The sequence below is a fragment of the Sinocyclocheilus anshuiensis genome, unplaced genomic scaffold, assembly GCF_001515605.1.
Source record: "Sinocyclocheilus anshuiensis isolate Anshui unplaced genomic scaffold, SAMN03320099.WGS_v1.1 scaffold1736, whole genome shotgun sequence".
Classification (NCBI taxonomy): Eukaryota; Metazoa; Chordata; class Actinopteri; order Cypriniformes; family Cyprinidae; genus Sinocyclocheilus; species Sinocyclocheilus anshuiensis.
In genome coordinates this window covers 216,611-232,606 of record NW_015558656.1, presented here as the reverse complement: position 1 = coordinate 232,606, position 15,996 = coordinate 216,611, and the positions used below count along the sequence as shown (strand labels likewise).

Genomic DNA, 15,996 nt, shown 5'->3' with positions numbered 1-15,996 from the left:
GTGTGTGTGTGTGTGTGTGTGTGTATGCTGTTGCTTTACATCTTAATAGACTTAATAGAACCGTGTTTCTCCCTCTCTCGTGTTTGGTATCATCTCAGCTGCTTTGGCTTGTTTACATGACCCTACTTCTAAATCGGCCTCCCTGAAAAACAATGATGGCGGGGCCTTCCCACTTTGCGTTTACTCCCATTGAATTGCTAATGGCCTTTTCCTCTGCACCATTCCTGCGCTATCTTTTTGGATGCTCCCCCTCCTGCAAAATACAAAGGGAAGGAGTATGTCTTGGGAATGTTAACGCTGTTTAGTGAAAACGAGTGCCTGTGGAGTAGGCTGACGGTTCATATGTGACCTTGGAAAGATATTCCTCACCCACAGAGGGAGCTTATCTGTTTTCCCTTTGTAAACCTCATGTGGAGGGTATATGGGTTTTTGCTTTAGTCTGTTTGGATATTCAAGAAATTTGTAAACTTTGTGTTGTTGGAGTCAGTCAGGATGAGATAAAATATGGTTTTGTTGTTTTTTTTCTTCTTCAGTGATCGTGGTAGATATCCCCGTTTATCAAGGGGATTTTGTGTTTACAGTGCTTTCTGCTTTTTATCAAGTTCTTCACAGGAACTCTAAGAAGACAGTTAAACAATAAAAAAAAATGGATTGTGCTTCAGCGGAAATGTATTTGTCTAGCGGTATTGCATGTGTACATTATCTTAACAGGAAATACTATAAAACCTGACAATTTTCCAGAAGTACTGTTAAAGGGATAGTTCACCCAAAAATTAAAATTCTGTCATTAATTACTCAACGTCATGTCGTTCCAAACCTGTAAGACGTTAGTTCGTCTTTGGAACACAAATTAAGGTATTTTTGATGAAATCCGAGAGCTTTCTGACCCTCCATAGAGAGTATGTAACTGATTTAGCTCACTTGAGTTGAAAAAACAAAACCTCAAAACAGTCATTTTATTTATACAGTATTAATGTGTCTGGATGAACATACAGTTGAATACTATATTAGTGTGTCGAGTTGCGACATTGCATAGCAACTGTAAACAATCTTCAGTCATGCAGTATTTACACTGGACATGTGAGACATGGCGTGACGTGTTGAAATTAAATCACTCCTATTACAGTCATCTTTGCTGTCTACACGGGAATAGCCCATCTGTTTTCAAAGTAGGCTATAGTTTTCTGTTATGTGTTGGAAGATTACAGAACCGGCTTTCTGACAAGATGCGCATTAAATATCGCATGCGATTTATCGTGCAGCCCTAATTGAAATATTCATAAATATTTTCTAATTACTTTTCAGGAGTCATTTCCATCACAATGAATGAATGAATGGAAAAACGTTTGTGCAGCATTTACAATAAAGCTCTAGTTTTGTGCAAAATATGCAAAAACTCTATAATATATAAAATAATATATAATGCCATGTGTACATTATCTTAACAGGAAATACTATAAAACCTGACAATTTTCCAGAAGTACTGTTAAAGGGATAGTTCACCCAAAAATTAAAATTCTGTCATTAATTACTCAACGTCATGTCGTTCCAAACCTGTAAGACGTTAGTTCGTCTTTGGAACACAAATTAAGGTATTTTTGATGAAATCCGAGAGCTTTCTGACCCTCCATAGAGAGTATGTAACTGATTTAGCTCACTTGAGTTGAAAAAACAAAACCTCAAAACAGTCATTTTATTTATACAGTATTAATGTGTCTGGATGAACATACAGTTGAATACTATATTAGTGTGTCGAGTTGCGACATTGCATAGCAACTGTAAACAATCTTCAGTCATGCAGTATTTACACTGGACATGTGAGACATGGCGTGACGTGTTGAAATTAAATCACTCCTATTACAGTCATCTTTGCTGTCTACACGGGAATAGCCCATCTGTTTTCAAAGTAGGCTATAGTTTTCTGTTATGTGTTGGAATTTGTAAATCGTGGTGGATATACAGTGGTGTAAATGGTGTAACAAAATATTTACTGGTTGACACATTTCTGTTATGGGCTTAACTGGAAAACAGTCATACCATATGACATCACAAATAATCTTTTTTTTAATGTAAACTATGGATTTTTCTTGTGGAGTACACAAAGAAATGTTACATAATGAACAAATGTTGAACGCTGCTCTTTTCTATACATTGAGAGTGGATGGTGACTTGTGACCATCAATATGACTAATGCATTTTAATCCAAGACCTCTAAAGTGAGAAACATCCATCCATCCATCCATCTTATTTAGCATGTTATGTATAAATCTGTTCAAACTGCTAGGAGAGCTTTTCAGAAATGGCCACCACCTTTTTATCTTCAGTTTCTTTACTATGGGTTTTGTGCTCCATAAATCAAATTGTCCCAACACTGTCATATCTGAAACTGATGAATTATGCAATTTATTAGAAAGATTTTGAATCGACTCTGTGCTCTTTTGGCAGGTCTGCTTAGGGCGATTGCGGTTTTTATTAGGATCCAGCGGTAGTCGCACAGGGTAGAATGCAAATGACGACTACAAAGGGATTGTTTATTAGTTATGACACTACGGGAGTCACAGTGAGTCACCAGAGTTAAAGATCCCCTTAGAGAACATTTTCATCAGTTCCCAAATCCTGTCTGAGCTATAAGGAGATGTTTGGATAAATTATATTTATATATTGTATTATATATGAATATAATACAACATATTATACTTCTATCCTTACAATAATTTGCGATGTTAACAATAGTTTGAGGCAAAATACCATAGAGACTACAATTATTGTTAATACTGTAAAACTAAATTATTCAATTTTATTAAATTAATAATAAATAATTTATGATCTCCAATGTTCTGGGGTTTATAATAGAATTTTGGTGTAAATTAGGGATTAACTGGTACTAAAATACTGGTTTAAACCTAAAAGCTGATTATTATGTTGTGGTTGATAACCAGTAAATAGACAATATTCAAGTTCTATGTTTTATTAAGAAATCACAACCCTATAATGTGCAGTATGAAATAATAGATTTTCATTTATAGATTTCCTAAAGATGACATTTTAAATGTTAATACTGTAAGATTAGTTAAATATACACGATCAAATAACTGTATACAGTATATTATAGGGCTGTGCGATATTGAAGAAAAATGCGATATGCGATAACTCATTAAATAATGTGATAATCGATATGCGATACGATAATGCTTAAAGTGCCACATGCTCAGATGAAACAGTTTTACTTAGCTGTTGCTGAGTCAGTTCTGTGAACTTCTATAACTATCTTGTGTCATATATATATATATGGTTATTTGTATGTATGTATGCGTGTACCAAGAGTTCCTGTAAAACCACAACAAATTCCTTGTGTTTGCGCACACTTAAGTGGTGAATAAAGCTCCTTCTGATTCTGATTCTAATAAGAAAGCACCCCTACAACAACTTCTGAAAGTGAACGGTAGTGTTTTACTCGAGCATTACATAAAAATGTCATTTTAACATGAGTTTAGGAACTGTATAATAAAAAGGAAAAATAAAAAACTGCTTAGAATTTACTCTTTGAATTCAATATGCACTGATTCTTATTTAAGCTACAAAAGTTATTTAGGTCAGAGCAGTGAGTGATTTTCTCTTTTCATGGCCCTCATGGCCCCAAATATTGCAAGCTGTAGCGATATGCATATTGCGATATGTACATTTGCGATATTTCGATAATTTCGATATATTGCACAGCCCTAGTATATTATAATGTATACTGAATATATACTGCATTTTCCAGAAAATAAGTTGCACGTGAATGTAAGTCACCAGGTCAAAATTGCCTTTTTTTTTAAAGAGAGAAAGAAAGAACACTGATAAGTCACATCAGTGTGTAAATCACATTCAGAATTAATGTAAAATACCAGTAAATAAAACAAAATATTTATTAAAAACCTTTATAAACACAATAGTTCCACTTTCTTCACAGCAAATCCTCTCAATTTAACTGAACAGGAATGAAAGATCAAAAGTCATTTTTAACAACATGTAAACATTTTTTAAAGAAACTACCGAAATGCGCTGTTTTGCATGCTTGATGTTAATTGCATTATTTAAGTTGCTTTGGAATAAGTCACTGCACATTTTAGTAAAAAAGTAAAAATATGGTAGCATAATAAGTAACTAAAATCAAACCTCTATGTTGTGCATCCATTGCAGAAATTACCGTTATCATGGACCAGACCAGAAATTTATAGTTGTCTTACACTTTTCCACAAAAGGATGTTTATTAAATATTTTGCTTTGATGATGTTATAGAGCTTGAGGTCTTTCATTGCCTGGCTTAAATCCAAGAGGAACTTGTCATAGTGGATGTTTGCTGAGACACAGCCAGCATTTCACTATCTGTGTAGTTCAGAGTTTTTTTCAACCACTTAAATTGTTTTTGTGTTTGTAATAGTATAGTTCAATGTCCTGACTTCATGTGGGTTTGTCCTCTCCTCCACCTCTATCTATTTCTCCCTTCAGCGAGCATTACAACTCGTCATGGTGCACCGGGAAGCCCTTGTGTTTTCATGCTGATTGTGGACCCGTTGAGCCAAACAAATCTTAGCCAGATCCACTGTAAGAAAGACACAAATCTGATCTTAGATCAGTGTGAAGTTTTAACCTGCTTTTGTCATGGCATCTCATCTGTCCTGAGCATGATTAACTCTGACAGGAAATCAATACAACTCCTCCTGGCCAGATATGGAGATAAGACATCATAATCCTGATGTTGAGGCTTTGTGGCCGTGAGACCCTCTTCATTGTTATATATTTTTTTATTTAAAAAATGAACAATATAAATGATTTCCACACCGTTTTCCCAAAATTAACGCAATGCAGAATATTTAATCATTTTCATTTATTTTTTATCAGTTCTTTTTTTTTTTGAAAATCACTCATATTTATTTCTGCATTTATTTATTATATCTGCATTCATTTATTGGCATTTATTGGCATCACAGGAATGATTTATATTTTAAAATATATCAAAATAGAAAACTGTTCTGTTATTTTACAGTTATTACTCTCACAAAAAAAATGCAGTCTCAGTAAACATAAGAGACTTCTTTTAAAAACATTAAAATGTGTAATTATTCCAAACTTTTGACCGGTTGTGTAGCAATAAACAGAAATGTATGCCTATATACATTTTCCTAAAAGTGCTACTAAATAGTTTGAAATTGATTCTTTGAAATATACCTTTTGAAATGGTTGACACAAATGAATCAAACCTACAGCACCAACTTGAATGCCATTTTAGCTACTGAAATTTAAATATGCTATTAAAAATCTTAATATTTAGAAAACTGGCAATATTAGTGGCAATGTTGCTTAAATTTTATAATGCCAGGTCAAGGGTCTTAATTGTGACATGTTGATTTGATACAATCATGTAATATGATATTTAAGAAATTGATTCTATTGCATGACGTCATTATGTGCTCTGATGTTATACTCGTACTGCAGGTGCTCTGTGGTGGCCGTCAGGTTTGCCCTTGGTGTTTGATGTGTCAATTAAAGTGTGCTGTTATCAGGTCTGGTGGGACGGACTGTGACTGGAATGGTTTCAGGTCTGTGAAGCAGCATTGTGTGTGTTTGGTCTCCGCAGGCCTCTGGCTCATGTCCTTACGCCCCTGACAGACTCAGATGGGCTAGAACGCCGTGAGACCCTCTTCATTATTTTGGCCAGAGATGTCCTTTACTGATAACAGTGTCTTTTGTCTTAGCCTGTTTTCTGAGCCGGAACCGCAGGGCAGGAAGAATAACGTCATTCAAACCAACAGCCTTTCAGGTTTTATGTTTGTGCTTTTAATGCTGTTGTTTGATTGACAGACATACTGGTTGGTATTTTGGTCATTTTAAAATTACCTACACTTTTTCTTTTTATTTATTAAAAAATAAATAAGTAGCTTTTATTGAAATTCTGTTATTTACACATCAGCATTACATTGGTCATTTGCCACCTAACTCTCTGTATATATCAGCATTTGGCATTGAAAACTCCATAGCCACTTGCCATTTGTGTTTAAAGTTCAATGTTTTAAGTAGGACTTAAAATAACCTTCTATGTGGTCTTGTCTTTTCTTGTCAACTTTTGCAGTGGTACATATGTCCGTTTTTCCTTGACTTTCAAAATCATCTCGAGGGTTATGAGAGGTGAAAGCCTCGTTTAGTAAACCCGAATTGAATTACAGACATGCTGCATGTCAGTGTGTACACAGGGAGACGGCAGTTAAATGGGAACTGTCTTTCTGATGAAGTGGGAGCAGTTAGGATGTTGAACCCTTGACTCGCTGGCCCGTTCCATTTTGAAATGGTTTGCTACTGAAATATCGCTGCATTAACCATCAGGTGAAATTACATTGTTTGTCATATTTTCCAACCTTCAAAGTGCTACAAGATGGTGAGATATAATTGAAACACAAGCAATAAAAATTATATAGCTAAGTGCAAATTTACACACTATTTTATCTAGTGCTGGCAGGTATTGCAATAATAATAAATATATTATTATCGACAGCGCGCTGTCGATGCGGCTGTCTGTATGCGTGCGCTTTGGATGTGTGCGCATGTCACTGCGCACTGAAAACTTCTCACAAGCGCTCGACAATCCCGTCAACAATCCCGAGCTTCTTTTACGCTCGCCCTTCAGGCAGTCTTATCGTCCTGACACGTGAGTTTGAACGAGAATGCAAGCGTTGGCAGTAATGCATAGATGGACATTGGTGAAAATGTGGACACTCACAGGTCACTCAATCAACCTTCACCACAGGCCCCTCTGCCCTCACCTCTGAAGCCCCTTTCCACTTTACGTCTCTTTCTCTATCTCTCCATTTCCTTTAGACTCTTTAAACTTTCATATGGAAGCCTCTCAAGTCTCCCACCCACTGAGAACAAAGAGGTCTCTCACATCCTGTCATGACCATTGGCCAAAACTTCTTTCTTCACCTGTGATGACCTCAGCATGACCCTGCACTGCCCATCTCCCTTGTTCCCTATCCCCATATTCATCTTCACCAGTATCAGACAAGGATGCACAATGTAATTTATGTACAAAGCATCCTTTGTTGGTCCTGGAACTTTCTATCAAACAAAGAGTTCTAGGACTAACCTGCTGTATCCTCACAAGATCTTATAACAAACCTTTAGAGTTTTTAATGAAATTTACATGTTGAGAGTGTAGTAGCTCCACTAAGGTATTCATGTAGTCAGAAAACATGGCTAATTTTGATTGGCTTTAAGTAGAGAAGGATGGATTTTAGCCACAGAATGGTCATGATTATAGTTATCTACAAGGGATTTGAGAGAACAAACAAACAAGCAAACAAATAAATAATAGTGTTTAATGTATTGGAAAATGTATTTCTTAGGGTTGTCGAAGTTGCCTTAAAGGGATAATTCCCCCAAAAATTCTGTCATTTACTCACCCTCGTGTCGTTCCAAATCCATAAGAGTTTCATTCATCTTTGGAACACAAATTAATATATTTTTAATGAAACTTAAGAGTTCTGTCTCTATATTGAAAGTCTATTCACTTAAAACTGTGATGTTTCAAAATGCTCATAAAATTATTGTAAGTCTATTCACCTAAAACTGTGATGCTTCAAAATGCTCATAAAATTATTGTAAAAGTAATCCAAATGATATAGATATTGATTTATTTGAACATTTAATTTAGCCTTTTATTTCAATGCACATACATAGAGACATACAAACCTCATTTGTTATCGTGCATCAAGTGTATGTATTATTTTTTTTGTTCAAATGTTTGACACCAATAATTATCACATTTGATCACGTAATTTGAAATTAGAATTTTGTTGTTCTTCCTAAAGCCTGGCCAGAGGAATACTCAATGATGTTCCAAAACCGAAAGGATGTTGTTGTAGCAAATTGCATGCAGCGGTTGACTCAACTGTATCCCTTATTGAATGTGTTTGCTGCAGTTCTACAGGAAGCAAGGGTGATGGTGTGAGTTTTCGCTTTTGCCAATGAAGTGGTTTCCAGCCAATTATGTTTTCAGTTCCTGCAACGAAAACCGTTTCCTTGAATACACTTGAGGAAGTTCAGTGTTTGCATTCATACCCCGCCACATGGAGCATACCCAAAACCGAATGAGAAATAACAAGTAACTTTAAAAAGGAATGTTGTAATTGTTCCCTTCTCCTACCATTCACTGTACTTGCTGAATCGGGACTAATTCTCCCAGGATAATCTTCCAAAATTGTTCCTCTACAGAGAAGAGACATATTTTAATCCAAGCTCTTTGCCTCAGTTTGAAAGAATTTTAAAATGCCAATGTCAGATTATGCTTCTTATCATTCTCTCACCAAATGAACACTGCTCTCCTGCAGGCAAACTGTGGTAGATGAGCTGACGAAGAAGAGTTTATTACATTTTCACACGTTTGACCTTCTAAAATCATTTTCGTACATATTCTGCAGGTAACTGTCAATCTCTTTTGTGCTGCTCCGTAACTGGCATCGTTCAAGCTTCGCTGGAGAAACAAGGAGAACTGGGGGGAACCCACTTAATATTCACACGGCAGTCATGGTGAATTGAAATGAATGAGTGAGAAAGACTGAGGGTTTGTTAGTATGTTGGAGCGAGAGAGTGTGAGTGTGTGGGAAGGTGAGAGAACGTGTGAGAGAGGGCGAGCAAGAAAAAAAACACACAGCAGACTGTAAAATTGACGATTGGGATTGGCACGATGGTCATCGCTTAAAGTTTCATCTCAACATGTTAATAAGACTGCACCGCTGTATAACACTCCAGGAGAAAAAAAGATTGGCAAATGGATGCCTTAAAAATACCACTTCAGCTGCCCATGAAATCACACTATATTGACTCCCGATATGTAGCTGGTTCTGGGGATAATTAGTTTTTTGAGGGCATCTTACTGGGAAAAACCAGGTCATATACCAGCTTACGGTGGTCAAGTTGATGGAACATGGTAGCTGGGTTGTTGCTAGTACAAAATGGTACACACAGTGGACCTTGGCCTTACCAAATAATAGTTTATCTATGTATAGCTGGACTTTTGACTGTTAGCATTAAGTCTAGTCCATTTGGCAGCTTATTTTGGGCATTGTTTTATTGCTATAGCTATAAAATTACCAAACCATATTGGAATATAATTCTGCTCATAAATATGTTGTCTACTTGCTACTCACAAACAAGAGTACTGTGTTGAGTACCTTGAAAACTTATCCTATGATTATTTGTTCTTTAAAAGTGCTCATTGTTAACACAAATGTGTTGCCAGATAAATTGCTCCCTGTCCTGACTCCTAGAAATTGTGTAACAGCAGTCAAATTAGAACTGGACATTTTAGCATGTAGCTGCTGAGACTAGTACGATGTACAAAACAACATATTTTCAAAAGCGACTGGTTGGGGAAGATTGCTTTAACAAATAGTCTTAAAGGACAAGTTCGCCAGTTTTCAACCAGCTTTGTATTGTTACAGAGTCAGATGCAGGGGCGGCACTAGCAGGAGAAAAGGTAGGACTGGGCCTAAAATTAACATTCAGTAAGAGCCAAATGAGGCCAAAAATCAGCATAGTGTCCCTTATAGGGATATGCCGGTATCAAATTTTCATGTTGCGATTAATTGCTAATGCTTTTATCACGGTATACGGTATTATCACGGTATTGAAATTTAGTTTAAATTTACATCAGAGGCACGTGTCTTTCACACAGCATGCAGCGGTGTTGTGCATTTTGACCAGTTGATGGGAAAAGTATTCTTAAAATGCATTCAAAATTCTGAATAACTTGTAATATATAATTATTCACGGTATTTAGAAGTGCCCACGATAACAATATCGTGCATATTCATTACCGTGATATATATCGCATTACCGAATACCGGCACAAGTCTAGTCCCTTATAACATGCAACCAACTATCTTGCCAAATTTTTAATGAGAATAGTTTATATTTTGCATTATATATATCAGGGCTATTCAATTGGCGGCCCACGGGCCCGGCCGAGGGAAGAGGACACGCAGGTCGCACATACGCCTTGAATTGTTTTTGCACTAATTAGTTTGTCCACAAGGTGGAATCAATGGCCTGGGCCGTTGTTTTACAGCCGAAAAAGAAAAGCAAGAGATGCAACAACAGCAACCTACCGAAGACCGCAACATCAATAGACGGCAGCGTTGACAAGCGCTTGTGTGAGGGGGTTATGAGATATCCACAACTCTAGTTTCAACGAGTATAAAGGCAGTTATCTGTCATAACGTCTGGCGAGAAATAGCGCAGACACTGGACGAAGATGATTATCAAATGGAGTACAGTTTGAAAGGCTGTGCATTCTGCTGTACGCATGTGCTGAGCCGCTTCAGACAACGCTCTAGTAGCTCTTCAACTGGCAAAAACACACAATTATGCCAAAAATACAATTTATAGTTTGTGAAGATTGTTTTAAGTTCACTTAAATTAAAAGTTATATTTGTCAGAGCCTACTAAATCTTAAAAATATACTGTAATGTTGAATGGCTATAATTAATGCCTAAAATTGAGATGAAATTCAATTAATCGAGACATCAGTTGCAGTATTGGTATAAAAAAAAACTGTCCTTTGTTAATAATAGGCTACTTAATAAAGAGATGCCAATAAACATATTTAAAATATGGGTTGTTTCTACATTAAGTTGGAGGTTCAATGTGAAATTATGACAATATATTAATATGCAATTAATCATGATTAATTACAGAAAAATGTGATTAATTAGTTCATTTTTTTAATCGACTGACAGACAGCACTAATGGTTTTTATAGATGTTGGTGTTGGTAATATTAGTTGATTTTACTGCTGAATATGCATTCAAATTTAATTTCTAATTTTATAGGCCCCCCAGAAAGAGATTGAGACGGCCGCCCTCCCCCTTGGCCCCCTTCAAATTTTAAATTAAATAATCCGGCCCTCAAATGAAACGAATTGAATACCCGTAATATATATTATATACTATTTTATATAGGGTGCATTTTCTCAAGTCACCGGCCATTGGCAGTTTTGGCAAATAGTTAATTTTTGACTGAGGATACCCCTTATAATTATACCTGTTCCTGGTTTACCTAACCCTGATCTAATAAGTTTCTTAGGGGGCGGTCACACAGAATGCAGTCTTGTGTTCACAAACTTTTGCATGCATTTGCCAATTTGCCAAAAGCCTAGAGCTCATTGCGCAAAACACTGGAAAAAAAAACATGTGAAAGGCGACAGAATAGCTAAAGACATTGCTACTGCCATAAACATGGAGACAGTGCTGGTTTAAAATGGAGAATCTGATAGAAAAGGTTTTATTGTTCAAGCTTGTTTATGTTGGAAGGGAAGGAAAAGTCTTCCTGTCAGCTATAGCTCATTACAATAATGAAGGAAGTGCTTGCAAACTAGCCGTTACAGGATGCCCCGTCTACCCCTGTGCTCTCATTGTGCGATCCCATCTCATTTATTTCTGCCCAGTTCACCCTGGCCATGACCGCAAAGCCTTCTGACCTTCACTCCTGACTCCTTATCTACAGCTCCAGTTGAAAGACAAATAGGAACTCAATACCACTCAACATCAGCTCGCTAACACCATTGACCGAATGTGGTTCGGTCCCCGGACCCCGGTCCCCGGACACAGGATGCCAGCCTCATTGTTTAGTGCTGGCAAAACAATGCACAACAGGATTTCCTATCTGTTCTTTCCCTGCAAGCGGTCACTCTGGGTGCCACAGAACGTGCCTGTTTGGGGGGAATGAATCGGCAGCCCTCATGGGATTTTACACTGAATTTAATCTGCCGTTCTTCACCCCTCCTACCTCTCTACTCCTCTCTAGCCCCTCCTGCATTCCCCATCTCTCTTGCTCTTTCATTAAACACGCGTTCACAAGCTCTCTCTCTTTCACATGCTCACATCCGCTCTTCTCTTCAAACACATACATGCTCGCACATTGTCCTGAAGTTCAAAGAGAGCGAAACATCGACATGTCAGCTGACCGGCCCCCTCCAATCAGATAAGTTCTGATGTAAATCTTTAGCATCTGCTCGGATCAGATGGAGCGTGCCTGTAGGAGCGCGGTGCAGTATGGCTAAGTAGCAGTGAGACACGCACACACACACAGCGAGAGTGCGAATGAGAGAGTATGCGTTCTGCCTCTCTGGCATGGATGAGTCCAGCATTCTGAGGAGACGCGGGCTACAGGTAGGGAATATAGAGCGATGCGGGGCGTGGGTGTTTGCCACTTCGTTGTTTTGTAGCTTTTATGTGAACACTTGGATGTGGGGTGAATTACAGAATAGAGTCTGTGTCTTTGCATGCTGAAACATCCAAATACTGCACTGGAAGACTGAAAATGTGTGTTTTGTCACTGTGCAGAGAGACAGAAACCAATACCTATATTTGCACTTTGCAGTCTTTTCATAGTTTATACCTTCAGAACTTGTCAGTTTCTTTTTAAACAAGATCAGCAACTTTACAAAACTGATAGAACACAAGAAAATTATCTTTTTAAAGGAAGCTGTCTTTGTTAGACTGTTAAGTTCTTGGTAGTTGTAATAAAACAATGAAGTTTCTGACAACACTTTATAGTGAGATGTTTGACAGCATTTTTAGCATTATTTATAATTTTTTATTTTATTTTGAATATTGTATTTAGGCTGGATTGTGTTTGAGATAATTTCAGAACATTTTTAATTAATGTTTTTAATGAATGAATTTAACAATTAATTGGACTTTTCCATCTTAGTGTGTAATTTGTGTATTATTGGTGATAACTGTGAAATTATCTGAGGCATTCACGATTTTGAAAAGTTTCTGCTTCTGCTCTTTTTGTATTAATTGTTGTTCGGCATTGCCACTAATGTATTCCAAACCAATATGACGTTCTGCTGCAGAACAAAAAAGGAATGGAATTTCCTTTTTTGTATGATCTATCCCTTCAAGACATTGTATTTGGAGTAACTGCTGTGTGAGTTAGTCATCCATCCATTGGTGGTTAATCTCTTTGTGAAATGGTGACATTAAAGAGACTCTTATAGTCTTTGTTTAGGCATGGGAAAGGACACTTGTTTCTAAACTCTGTGTGCTGTGGACATCACCACAGCTGGCGATAAAACAAAAAGACCGTTTGCCCTGAGGACAAGATTCCGAGTTCTGCTGTATGATTTCATGTGGGACACAGTGTTTTCATTTGTCAGTCAAATGCATGTCAGTGCACTGTTTCACACTCTGTTGCTTCAGGTTATGAGATCATAAACCGGAGACTGGGGGGGGATTGGGACATTTTTATATGGAATCTTTTATGTTAGGAAACTTCCTGAATTGAGTTAATGTTGTAATTGTCACTACAGCAAAGAAAGTGAGTGTGTTACATGGCTAAATTTAGACAGGTTGATGTCGGTGAGAAGGTTGAGTCAATTAGCTGCTTTGTCAATTACATGAAGGTAGCTGCAGCATGCAGGGCAATTGTTCTGAGACCCACGCAACACACAGCGTCACTTCTAATTGTGTTTGGGAGAGCTTTCAGTTGAGTATAATTATGTTGGAGTTTAAATCTAAAGGCTTGTCCACACACCTCGATTGCATATTCGCCTCAAAAACTTTGAATTGTAACAGTGCATTTCTGTGAACTCAAAGAATTCCTAAAATGATAATCTGTATTTGTCCAACAATAGAGCAACAGAGCAACATTTTTCCCCCCAGTTAGATCATTCACTCATTCATTCGCTCATTCATTGGTTTTTTTCTTCATTCACTCATTGTATTTTTTTAATTAGCTCATTCTTGTATTTTTTAAAATTAATTTTTCATTCTTGTAGTAATTAATTCACTCATTCTTGTATTTTTTACATTCATTCGTTCATTCTTGTAATTTTTATTTCATTCACTCATTCTTGAATTTTTTTTACATCCGTTCATTCTTGTATTTGTTAATTCGCTCATTCTTGTATTTTTTAAAAATTCATTCATTCATTCTTGTACTTTTTTATTCATTCACTCATTCTTGTGTTTTTACATTCATTCGTTCATTCTTGTATTTTTTTTAAATTAATTCGTTCATTATTGTATTTTTTGCTATTGTTTATTAATTTTTATTTATTATTTTAACTCATTTGTTTATTCATTCATCCATTTGTATTTCTTATGTCTTTTATTCTGTCATCATTCTAGAGATGAAATGATATAAAAATTTCTTATCACAATTATAGTGACCAAAATGATCACAGTATCACGGTATTGTTAAAATGTGCTGGAAATATTCAAAAACCTAGACGTTCAAATAAAGCTAACAAAAAATTTCATAAAATGGTAGACCTCACATTTCAGCCTTTAAATAAAGAAAAGGGTTAAATGTAAAGGTTAAAAGTCTTTGTGTAAATAAAATGTATCTTTCATCAGGGATCTGTTTTGCTATATAATTTTGTTGGTGTGAATTGGTCAGGAAGAATGTTAAATTGAAATGTTACAGTCTCAGTTTAAACAACATGCCATATAAAAAGATCTTTCACTTTCAACAGCATTGATAGAATTTTCTCACTACCGCCCAAATGTTCTGCCTGTTATGACATTAGATTCAGTAATGCAATTCAAAAAGACTAAAACATATTGTTTAGCAAATAAACATGGGTCTTCCGGGCTGTATCCTGTAAGATTGTCTGGTTCCACTGAGGATATTGTTGTCAGCAGAACATATTGAAATGGGCGGTAGATACTGGCAGGTAATTAGAATGAATAGACCGTAGTGGTGCTATATTAGCTTTGTAATTACAGTTGCAGTGAATGTGTGTTCAGAAGTCTCATGGGGTCATCTCCCTGCATTTGTTTAGTTGTATTAAGCTTCGCTTCACATTTGACTTGATCTAATAACAAAAAAAAGGTGCACATGTAATTGCTATTTTTATTTTTTTTTGCATGGAAGTAATTATTTGGTAGTCTTGAGGAATATGGATTGTGTTTTGTTTTTTTGTTTTTTATATAAAGTAATGTGTTTAAGGTCTAGGCAATTAAAATATCTTTATGGAAAAATCACTTAATATCCTGTATACTTAATATGTTTGTAATGTAATGTAATGTTTGTTTTGTGAATGACTTGGCGCCATATTTGATTTATGTGTATAGTGAGAAATCTTAGTCACATTCACAAAGGCTGACAAAGACAAGAGTGCTTTGTTGTGCATGATATACGACGATGTATCAGAATTCAATAAGCGTGATTGATCATGTCTGAGAGATGTTTGTGCCCATATGGGCACATCAGTCAATTCTCATTTTCCACACTATTAATGTGCATGGTTCACACGTTAACTGTCTGGCTTTTTATATTTATGCACTGGACACTATACTGTGTGCTGTGCATTCATTATGAATTTTGGAGAACAAACAAGGGCTTTTAAAGTTAAAGGTGATATTTTATTTGTTTATTTATTTGTAATGTGTGGACAAATATAAGTAAAGCAACGGCCCTGTGGTGCTTTCAGAAAATTGCTTTTTATATAATATAATGTTGGTTTGTTATTATTTGTTAATAAAAACAAAGCATATTTAATAAAACACTGTTGATACTGGATTCAACTAAAATACTAATACTGCAGCAACAGCATGTTTGTTCTGATATGTTGTGTAGTTTTGAGTTCTTTCTATATTCATGGCAACATCAAAAGCCCACCAGTCCGGCACAGTGTGTTCAGCTCTTCTGGAAGTTATCAGCACATCTAAGTTAAATTTGTATGCGCTGCGTGCCATATGCTGCCTATCTGCACGGTTGACACAGTGTTAATCTAGCAGTGGGAGTCTGACTCTTGGCCAGTAAATACACAATTCTTCACATACGCTTCTTAGACTGTTGGAGAATCATAAATTGGGGGGGATTGCAGAAGGTAAGAGAAGATGGACTTTGTGGAGAGATTGAAAAAGCATTCATGAAGTAAGTGGAGAAATTGCAAAAGTGGGTTTGATTGACTGACATAATTAGAGCCGGACTTTAGAAATGTAG

At 36.3% G+C, this 15,996-nt stretch overlaps 1 protein-coding gene across 3 annotated transcripts in view; it reads left to right on the top strand.

The window, feature by feature from the left end:
• The window catches only part of LOC107681051 (microtubule-associated serine/threonine-protein kinase 4-like), a 135,346-nt gene that overhangs the window by 65,951 nt on the left and 53,399 nt on the right, over window positions 1-15,996 (top strand). The window contains exon 1 of one of the 3 annotated variants that reach the window (XM_016477196.1): window positions 11,508-12,206. The exons of the other annotated variants lie outside the window; for them this stretch is intronic. Coding sequence (XP_016332682.1) covers window positions 12,138-12,206 — 69 coding nt within the window. The 5' untranslated portion in view covers window positions 11,508-12,137. Of the gene's footprint in view, window positions 1-11,507; window positions 12,207-15,996 lie in introns of those variants that run through there. 3 annotated transcript variants of the gene reach the window in all.